Source organism: Corapipo altera, unplaced genomic scaffold (assembly GCF_003945725.1).
Source record: "Corapipo altera isolate COAL_440 unplaced genomic scaffold, ASM394572v1 268, whole genome shotgun sequence".
Classification (NCBI taxonomy): Eukaryota; Metazoa; Chordata; class Aves; order Passeriformes; family Pipridae; genus Corapipo; species Corapipo altera.
This window is the reverse complement of record NW_020884901.1, coordinates 9,753,647-9,764,275: the sequence shown is the minus strand read 5'-3', so window position 1 is coordinate 9,764,275 and position 10,629 is coordinate 9,753,647. Positions and strand designations below refer to the sequence as shown.

The following is a 10,629-nucleotide window of genomic DNA, read 5'->3' as shown; positions in this document are numbered from 1 at the left end:
CTGCCCAAACTCTGGTGATGCCTCTTGGTGGGTACCAAACCAGGGTGTGTCCATCACTTGGGGGGTGCCCAAACCAGTGGGTACCAGTCAGAGGCTGGTACCAAAATCTCAGCTCAGAGCTGCCATCTCTCCGTCGCCAGGACTTCCTTGCCCCGTGTCCCCCGGGTGCCCCCGGCGGGGCAGAGCCCTGGCAGAGGCTGTGTTTGCACAGGATTTGCATTCGTGGCCGCAGGAAGGGCCGTGGCCCCGCGGCTCGTCCCCATCCCGGCCCGGCCCCATTTCCTCCCTTCGTGGGGGCCCCGACGGGGGGGGTCGGTCCAGCCTCGGCACCATCGGGGACAGAGGGAACAGGTCCCGCGGTGAGTGGGGGACTGGGGTTGGGGGGAGAGAGGGCTGATCCCACTGCACCCCTGCAGAGACCCCTCTGCACACCCCTGCCCCCCCTGCTCTGCTCGCACATGGCCCCCCAAAGCACTGCCCCCCCCGACTGCACTGCCCCCAATGCCCACATGTGCCCCTCCCTTTTGCACAGCTCCCCCCAAGCACACAGCCCTCTCTGCTGTAGGGGGGACTCCCCAGTGTGCTGCCCCCCACCTACATTCAGCCCCTCATACACTGCCCCAGCAGCCCCCACCCCACTGCAGTGCCCCCCACGTGCAGCACCCCCAGCTGCACTGCCCCTGTGCCTGTGTGTGCCCCCCAGCATGTCCCCTCCCCATGGCACAGCAGCTTCCCACACACTTTGGGGTGCTGGAGGTCCCCAAAGCCCCGTGGGGGGGTCACGGCACAAGGCAATATTTTGGCTGGGAATGTGAGCAGGGGCTGTTTTCCACCATCCTGCCCCCCTTGTCCCCCCCTGCCCAACGGGCCACGCTGTGGGGACATCCCCCATGGGACACCTCTTGGTGCCAGCCCTGCCCCTGCCCTCCCCAGGTGCTCCCTGGATGTTTTGGCAGCCACTCCAGACTGAGCTGGTGATTTTGGAGGCCCGCTGGCATTGACACCAGGACAGTGTCCCCAGCCCTGAGTCACCCCATCACCCCACAGCTCTGCTGAGCCCTGGGTCAGGCACAGCCTGGCAGTGGCTGTGCTGCCCCTCTAGATCCTTGTCCCCATGTGCCATCGAGCTCCCCCAGCACCGTGGGGGTCCCAGGGTGCTCAGTCCCACGTCCCTGTTGTCACCAGGAGCTCCTCACCCTCTGCTCCAGCCATGGGCCCAGCAGTGCTCTCTGTCCCCAGCTCAGGAGGGGTTCAGCACCCCCATTTCCTGGGCAGGGTGCCCATCCCTCATGGGCACTTCCAGCCCTGCTTCCACCCTCCCTGGGTTTCCTGCTGCATTTTGGAGGCTTCTTGCCCCCTCCATAGGGTGCTGGAAGGGATCAAGCTCCTTCCCAGTTACAGCAAGACAGTTTTTTCTGGGCTGTTGAGGTTCACTGACAGCCCTCAAGAGAGGGTGGCAGTTTCTTGCTCCTCTAATTTTGCTTCTTTTAGAGTTTCTTTGGGGGGCATTGTGGTTTGGGTTTTTTTTTTTTTCAAATGGTTTTCAACCATGCTGCTCAGAGGAAGCTCTTCCTTCTCAAAAACCTGAATTAGCCAGAAAAGCATCTTTCTTCACAGCTGCTCCCAAAACTTCCTCCTGAAGGCACCTCTGCTCAGGGTCAGCCCTGCCGTGTTCCCCGACCCCCAGGGCAGCTCCCAGACACTTTGTGCCAGTGGCTTTGCTCCAGCTGAGCTCCTGCACCCTCATGACACAGAAATCCCCACATTTGCAAGGATTTGTTAGGCAAATCCCCACTGGCCCCAGCAGAGGCACATCCAGCTGCCTGGCATGGGGCTGTGGAGACTTTGTGAGTCCAGGCTGGGGGGACCGTGCTTGGAGCATCCCCTTATCCAGCCAGGTTGGGATCTGTGCCCCGATGCTCCAAAACATCTCAAATTCGGTTTTTTCCCCTTATTTTTGGTCTTGTGTAGCTGGAGGGAGCAGGTGCCAGCTGGAGGGTTATTCAAAAATAGGAACTTGAAATGCCAGCAAGAGACTGCTTTGGGCTGCTCTGGCTTGACCAAATAAATGGGCTTGTTTTGGGGGAAAAAAGCCCCCAAAACAACCGTGGCCGGGTTGTGCAAGCGCAGGTGAGAGGTGGGAGTTTCCAGGGCGTGTTTGTTAGGGCTAAAAGAAAGGTGAGTGCAGGTGGAGGTGAGGAGGAGCCGCTGTGCTGAGCCTTTGCACCGCTGGGCACAGAAACACCCCCACTGCTTCCTTGTCTCTGAGTACAGCAGATGGACGAAGTGGTTTTCCCCAGGGAGTTTTTGTGCCCACACCAGAACTTGGTCCCACAGCAGCCGTGCAGCCTGGCCCGGGCTGTCCCCATGTCCCCAGGTCCCTGTGCCAGGGCTGCCAAGGGGCCAAAACCCTCCGTGGGGTCGGGAGGGCCGGGGGGCAGCGGAGCAGGACCTGCCCAGGGACAGACGAACCGACCGCTCCGGACTCGTTATTTTTTTCCAGACTCGCTGTTTTTATAGACTCACTCCTTTTTCCCCATATTCCCTCCACGTTCTGCTCTCCCCGTTTTCCTGCTGCCGAGGTCTCTCACCCCGAGCCCCGATGACCTCCCTTGGCAGCGTCACCGCTCTGACCTTTTCGGTGACGGGCTCCTGGCTCATGACTAATGACACCCCGGAGGGTGGGGATGTTTTGCCCACACTCTGGGCTCTCGAGGCGCTGAGGGCGATGAGCTCATCCCGCTGTTCGGACCCGCGTTCGTTCGCACCGTGTGACGGGGTTTGAGCGACGGCGGGGAGAGGGAACCGGCCGGCGGCCATCCCATGGCTCGGGGAGAAGGAAGTGCTGCTGTGGGCCACTCCTCCTCACATTTCCTCTCTGGGGACGCTTCTCTGCGGATGAGAGCAGGGCCGGAGCAGCCGCCGGCCCGTGCGAGGCCGCAGGCTCCGCTGGGCGGACGGAGGGGAGCGACAGTGACCGGCCCCGACGGAGCCCCTGTGGGTAACTGCGCTGGGTTCGGCTCCCCCGCCCTGCTCCCCACCCCTCGGGGGCTCACCGGGGCACCCCCCGGCTCCTTCGAGCCCCTTCTCCCCGGCACTGCCTTCTGCGCGTCCCCGGTGACTCCTTTCCACCAAAAAGCGCCCCAGTTTCGGGGGGATGCTCCTGTTCCCGATTGTTTTAGGATGCTTCGGGCTCTTTCCCTCCGCTTGCTGCCCTTCCCGTTGGTCTTGGCTTTGCTGCCCTTCCCGTCGGTCTCGGCAAAAATTAGGGCTGGGAGCGGGGCCGGCGGGGTTCGGTGGTGAACGGGCTGTTGGGGGAGCACAGGGAGGGGGTTTTACGTCGCCTTGGTTGTCACCCTGTGCTGTTTCTGGGGAGGGTGGACGCCTGCACACCCCCAGCTCCAGCCCTGAACCGAACCACGTTGCTCAGCTTGTTCCCAGACGGGGCCCCCGGGGAGCTGCGGCTCGGGGTGCCGGGGCCCTGCTGGCCTTTGCCAGCATCCCGGATTTCTGCTCCCAGCCACTGATCCCTGTGATCCACAACTGCCTCTACAAGGGGCCCTTTTGTTCTGCCTTACCCCTGGAAATGCTCATTTTTGGATGGAGGGGCTCGGATCCCACCTGGGGGCACAGGGGTGTCAGTCTTTAGGCTTTTCCAGCTGTTCCGTTTTCCCAGCAACTTTGCTAACCCAAGGAGCCTGAGACAGGGGTGCAGCTCCCCCTTCTCCAGTGCCATCCTCGGGATTCAGCAGCACTTTAACCAGGGATATGTTTCCCCAGCTGGCATCTCCTGCCAACAGAGCACTTCCCACCGGCGGACGCCGGGGGCTGCCCCATCCTGCTCCCCTCCCTCTGCCTCCCGCTGCCCACACAGGCTCCTCTGTTGTGGAAACCTTGTTTTGGAGGAGCAGGGTGACACACGAATGCAAACACTGGGGGAAGAGCTAAAGGAGGAAAGCTGGAGGCTCCTCAGAAGCGTTTCCAAGTGCAAGTTCTCCTGTGGTGTCCAGGCTTGGCACGGAGCAGTGACTAATGGTGTTTACATGAGCACTGGGATGCTGCAGACTGAATTCTCAGGTTCTCTTTCCTATGCTTTTCACCAAACAGTAAATTAAGCTGCCCAGAGTGCATTGCTGAAGGCTGGCACAGCCTCCTGCCCCGGCCCTGATCCGACACTGAGCGTGCAGGGGCTGCTCTTAGAAAATTCCAGTCCTATATAAATACCAGCAGGTATTGGGGACTGAGTCATGGCATTAACAGGGTTATTATATGCATGACTGGACAGATTCCTTAGTGAGGATGGGATTTTGTCTTTCTACCCTGCCTTGCTTGGCTTGTCTGGAGGGTTGGGCATCTTGTGCTCGTGGTGGGATGGATGTGCTGTTTAGGCTCTTGGATTTTGGGAAAGAGGGTCTTGAGCATCTCCTGGCTAAATCAGCACTCAGTCCTCACTGTTTCCCATCAGCCTTGCAGGGGTTTCAGGCTCTCTGCATGGACATGGCAGTGGGAGCATCTGCTCTGGGTGTGAGGAGTGAAATCACTTCATGCTTCAGGTGGGGCTGCATCCAGCACCATCCATGGAGAGTGCTTGGAGTGTCCCATGTTTCCCTGCCAGGAGAAGCCTTCCAGGACTGAAAGGGAGCCTATGACCAAATTGTCAGTGGGGTCTGTTGTGATAGGACAGGGGGTGATGGTTTTAAACTAAAAGAAGGTGGATTTAGATTAGATATAAGGAAGTTTTTTACAGTGAGGGTGGTGAGGCCCTGGCACAGGTTGCCCAGGGAAGCTGTGGCTGCCCCATCCCTGGAGGTGTACAAGGCCAGGTTGGACAGGGCTTGGAGCAACCTGGGATGGTGGAAGGTGTCCCTGCCCATGGCAGGGGGGTTGGAATGAGATGAGCTTTAAGGTCCCTTCCAACCCAAACTTTTCCATGGTTCTATGTTCCTTCTGCTCCCTAAAACTTTTCTTGTAAATTTCCACAGCCTCCCCCCTGGCATTTAACCAGCTCCCTCTACACCTGCATGTGTTTGGGGCTGAGAAAGCTTCCCCCTGTGTTTGTGTGGATGTGTGGCAGGGCCCAGAGGGTTGTCTCAATCCCAGGCTGAGCTCTGCAGTGTCCCAGCTCCCTGGGGACCAGTGCTGGTCTGTGCCAGAGGGGCTGCTCCCCAGCTGCTCTGTGGACAGCCATCCATTTGGGGACCCTCAGGCCCTGCATGAGCAAGGCAAAGTGTGCAGAATGGAGAGGAGCAAAGATGTGATGGCAGTGTGGTGCAGGGACAGCCCAGGGCTCCCAGTGGTATCCTGGGTGATGGTTGCATCCTGCTCTCCTTCCTGGTGCTGCCTCAGGGCCTCCTCTGGATCCTGTCTGGCTGGTTTTGCCTTTGCACACCAGATCCTGCACGGGGTCAGGAATTAGGTCGGCAATTAGCACTCAGGGTTAATTGCTACACAGCAGTGGCAGGTCCAGCAATGGCAGCTGGACTCACCTGGTCAGTTCACCCACCCACTGGCACATGGGCCTGAGACCAACCTGTCCCTGGAGTGGGGGTGAAGGCTTCACTCCTGTGTCCCAGCATTTCAGAGGAGCCAGGAAAGGTGCAGGGTGAAGCCAGGGAGTGTTTTCTGGTGCCTGTGGCTCCCGTGCAGCTCCCTGGGTGCCCTCGGGCTCGGAGCGTGCCGGCGTCAGCCTCGCGCGGGGGAAGCAGAACCTTCCCTGGAGCGTGACTTTGTGCAGGTTGGTGGCTTCCTGCTGAGCTGAAACGAGTTAATAAGAAACCCTCTGGGACCTTCTCCTCCCTAGAGACGTGGTGCTTTGGCAGGACCCAGGGTCGATTTTTCTGGGTGGGTGATGAAAGCAGCTTTTCCCGCCCTGCCCGCGCCGGTTTCCTGCTCTCGGGGCTGGCGGCGTCACCGCAGCAAACCGTCCCTTGCGTCAGTGCTGCTGCGGTCCAGAGGTGGAGGAAAAACACCCTCCCACTGTGACACAGCTTCTGCCACCACCAGCTTCATGCCAGGCAGGCACGGAGCCCTCCCTGGTGCTGCAGCACGTGGAGGTGGTCGTGTGTGGGGTCCTGTGCCGTGTGGCTGCAGCTGGGGCTGGAGGGCTGTGTTCCCCTGGAGGCTTCCCCCAATGGCTCTGTGCTTCTTGTCATCACACCCCGCTGCTGGAGCCTCTCCTCTTCCTCCTTCTTTGCCAGCTGAGGTTTGTCCATGTGTTCTCCACGCAGAGGGGTATTCCCAGGGTGATCATGTCCCTGCACTCTCCTGTGCAGCTCTGGGGTCTCCTGTGGGAGGGACACAGAGGCTGCTGTGTGTCCAGGGGTGGGAGTGTGTGGGCACATGGGGCAGGGCTGGGCTGTGGGGGTATCAGGGTCACAGAATCATTAAGGTTGGAAAAGATCTCTGAGATCATCGAGTCCAACCTGTGACCCAACCCCTCCTTGTCACCCAGACCATGGCACAGAGACATCCAGTCTCTGCTCAAACACCTCCAGGGACGGGGACTCCACCACCTCTCTGTGGGGCAGCTCTGCTCCTCTCCCCACAGCCATTGCTGCTGACAAGCTTAGTCACACCCACCTCAGTTCTCTGCAGCCTCTCTGAGCCCTTCCCATCCAGGGGCAGCTCTCCCTGCTGGCAGGGCTGGTGCTGCTTGGCATACCCATTGGAACAGCTGGGAAAAATCCTCCCCCTGGGAGATGCTGTGCCACCACAGCCAGCATGGCAAGAGTCTTTCCACAGGCTTACTCCCATACCTTGAGAGGTCTCAGTGGGTGTGACTGTTCCCTAGAGGGGTGGGGGGGTGTGCTGGCACAGAGGTGTGGCTTTGTGTCTTCCTTAAATTTAGCAGGTGTAGGGAAAGAGGACTGGGCGGCTCTGGTTCAGAGCATGGGTCAGTCTGTCCTGCTGTCCTGCCTCTTCCTCACGGTGGAGCCTCTGGCTTTGGCCTCAGCCAGCTCTGACCTTCCCTTCTGCACTTGAAGTCAGGGTTGGTGTTGTATTTGCATTTATTTATACTGAATTTCATCTGTGGTTTTGCACATCTAGACTACCTTCCAGAAAGTTAGCTTAGGTCTGAAAGTCTCTCTCTGCCACCTTGCCACTGCTGATTGTTCTGCTACAGGTAATTGTTCTGTCCATTAGAAAGTGGGTTATCTGTCTAATTTCACTGTCATTGGTCACTTCCTGATCTGACAAAGATTGATCTTATATTGTTCTTTTTCTTTTTAGAGAGATGATGTGAATGGGCTGCAAGAACCCGACGAGATGGATGGAGAGCTGCTCTGTGCTGAGGTGGATGGAGCAGTGTCCTCTGCCACGGCAGCAGATCTGGGAGGGGAGATGCCCTGTGTGGAGAGTTATACTGAAGGAGAAGTGTCCAGTGCCCAGAGAGATGCAGAAGGAGAGATGACCAGCACAAAAGAGGAAGCTTGTGCTGAGGGCAGTGTGGAAGGAGAGATTCCTGGCACTGACAGCGACGGGGAAGGAGAGAATCCAGGCACTGATAGTGATGGGGAAGGGGAGATGCCCTGTGCTGAAAGTGATGCAAAGGAAGAGGCATCTTGCTCTGAGAGCGATGGGGAAGAAGTACCAGAATCTGGAATCCCCGCTGCTTCAAGGAAAATAGCTTCTCTTTCCTCTCCCCTGCGGGCGATCATCCGCCTGCGGCAGCGCTACCGCCTGCAGAAGAAAAGCCGCCTGCACTTGGAGCTCCCTCGGGAAAAGCCTGCGGAGTTTGTCCACACGAGGCTGCTCCAAAGGCAGCTCTCCCTGAACAGAACTGGCCTGTATGGCCCTTCCATGTCCCTCTTTAACCAGACAGGCTTTGAAAGCTCCCAGTACTTCACCTTCGACACATCGGTGGAGCAGCACGCGATGAAAAAGTGCCGGCGGAAAAAGAGCCAAAGGAAATCTAGGATGGTCCTCTATCCAGACAAAACAAAAAGGTACCTTCCGACAGAGGAGAAGAGCAAGGCAAAACGCTGCCTCTTCTTGCTCATGGCCATTATGTTCTTCCAGATTCTCAATGCAATAGAGAACCTGGATGATAACCTCCAAAAATACGACCTGGATGGTTTGGAGAAAACAATGCACCGGGAAGTATTTGGGCAGAAGGTCGCTGTGGAAAGCATTGTGGAATTACTGAAAGACTATCTGGCTACCCACATCCACAACAAGCCTCTAGTCATCTCTTTAAACGGCCCGACAGGAGTTGGGAAGAGTCACGTTGGCTGGCTGCTGGCCAAACATTTTCGTTCCGTCATGGCCAGTGACTTTGTGCTGCAGTACTTTGTAATGCACCACTGCCCCAGCGGGGTGGATCCTCTGACGTGTGAAATAGATCTGTCAGAGAAGATTTCTGACATCGTCACAAGAGCTGAAATAGAGGAGAAGACACCACTGTTTATTCTGGACGAGGTGGAACTCATGTCTCCGGTCCTGCTGGATACTCTCAGCCGATTCTTTGAACCCAATCAAACCAACGAGTTCCTCAATGCCATCTACATTTTAATCAGCAACATAGGAGGTGGTGAAATAACCAAGTTCCTTATCCAGAATGACTCCGCTGAGCTCCTGCGTCAGCACCGGGGAGCTGAAGAGCTGGTGAGCATCATCCAGGCGGTACTGAGCGATGTCCACCCCCTCTGGAAGTCTGCAGACATCGTCCCATTTGTTCTGCTGGAGAAGACTCACGTCATAAACTGCTTCCTAGAGCAGATGAGGAGGGAAGGGCTGTACCCCGACCAGAAGCACCTTGAACATTTAGCGAATCAGCTCAGTTACTACTCGACAGGGGACAAGCAGTACTCCAGGACAGGCTGCAAGCAGGTTGTGGCCAAAGTCAACCTCCAGTAGGGATTTGCTGCAGAGAGACCAAGCCCTGCTCTCAGGATTGGCCACACTGTGGGCTTATGGAGGGGTATGTTACATCAGGCTGTGGTCAAGGTGTCCTTTCTCAGCCCTGCACTGACTCTGTCCCGGTCAAGGTGGAGGGATGGCAGCCCAGACAACCCTGTTCTCCTCCTCAGGCTTCACTTGTTCCCGATGTTCCGTGAATAAGAAAGGGCAAGAAAGCCCAAACCACCTCCCAATAACTGTGAGATGCTTTGTTCCTCACGTTCTCGTTGGGATACTTGTCATTAGGGAGTTGTGAGGTGGCACCAAAAGCTGCAGGACCTAAAGAGGAGGATGAAACAATTCCTGGGTCGCTGCCCCTGCAGAACACGTCGCCTCACGTGTCTCACTCCCCCCCAGGCTCACAGTCACCAGCTCTTTGCTGTTCTTGGTCCTGGCTGGTATGTGCAGAGCAGAGGCAGGGCTGGACACCTGGGGGAACTGAGAGAATTTGTGGCTTCTGCTCCCCCAAATCACGGGCAGCCAGAGCTCTGCTTTCCACACCTCCTACGTGACCACATCCTCGGGAGAGCGCTTTTTGGATCTGCTCCTGGGCTGTTGCTCTTCTGAGCTCATACCTGAGCTCACCCTTGGCACCTGCAGTGAGTTTTCTGCCCTGCAGGTCTGTTTGGGCTCGCCTTGGAGCCTGCTGGGCTGTGCCAGCCGGTGCAGGAGTAACCTCTGGATTGTTTCAGGTCTGGCAGTGACAACTCGTCCCCAGAGCTCTTCTGCTTTTTGCTCTGGGCCCACGTCACTGCTCGTTATCTGGAAAGCCCAGAATAGCAACTGATGTATATTAAGCAACACACACTGGAAAAGACAGTTTGGGCTGCCTGGGCCTGTGCAGTGGGAATGCTGGGCTTGTTCCCAGTCCTGTGAGGCCAAGAGGAGGCTCTTTGCCAGCAAGACCCAGGTGAGAATTCAGCCTGGGAGCACCTCGGGAAGAGCACATGTCCATGTTTCGAGCAGGCAAACTGAGCAGGTATTTATGACATCCTTTTTTTCAGGTTTTGGTTTTGTGCAAGGTTTCTACAATTTGCTGTGAATTCCCACATAGGTAACCCTGTGGATGTTTGCACTGGGTGTTTGATTCACCTCTTGCTAATTGTTGGTCTCCAAAGACTCTGTCACAAACCCCTGCTTCCAGAGCTGTTGTCAGGAATAAACCCAAACTATCCCGAATAAAACAATTCAAAGTGTATTTCCTTTGTTTGACTGAAATGTGGTTTTCCTCTCAAATTTCTCTGGCACTGCCATGCCTGTGCTTCCTGGTGGCTTGGACTGGGAGCAAGAGCTACAGCTTTGCTGCAGGTTTTTTGCAGGCCACCTCAAGGTGCTCCTGGGGAGCCCAGTCCCAAACCCACACAGTGCAGCAGTGCTACAATCTGGGCACTGCACAGCTCCTCCATCTAAGCCACCTCCTAAATTCAAGTGTCCTCAAAAACCAATGTCTCTGAGTTGGTTTTCATAGCTTAGAGAGATTTTACTACCAGGACAGTTAAGATGTTTTTATCCTGGATAAGACACAACTCAGGAACCAGGATTCTCCTCCTCTTCCAGCTGGGAGAGGGACAGATGTTAGTTCTGGTTTTTCAGCCAAGGTCTCTTGTTTCTAAACACCCACCCATGGGGTGTTTAGTTGTGCCAGAAGTCCCTGGGTGCCTCTGCACCAACCATCATGCCCTGAGAAAGGGGAGGGTGACTTCAAGTGGAGCTGAGCATCTGCAGAGCTTG

The 10,629-nt window shown here is 56.8% G+C and overlaps 1 protein-coding gene across 2 annotated transcripts; it reads left to right on the top strand.

The window, feature by feature from the left end:
- Positions 1-257: 257 nt before the first annotated feature.
- Positions 258-10,088, top strand: TOR4A (torsin family 4 member A). 2 transcript variants are annotated; one of them, XM_027649921.1, is made up of 2 exons: positions 258-359; positions 7,231-10,088. In XM_027649921.1, exon 2 carries the CDS (start codon positions 7,267-7,269, stop codon positions 8,854-8,856), a length of 1,590 nt encoding a protein of 529 aa, XP_027505722.1. In that variant the 5' UTR covers positions 258-359; positions 7,231-7,266; the 3' UTR covers positions 8,857-10,088. The 2 variants fall into 2 exon arrangements, with proteins under 2 accessions (XP_027505722.1, XP_027505721.1); XM_027649920.1 differs by lacking the exon at positions 258-359 and adding an exon at positions 2,736-2,997.
- The last annotated feature ends 541 nt before the right edge of the window (positions 10,089-10,629 follow it).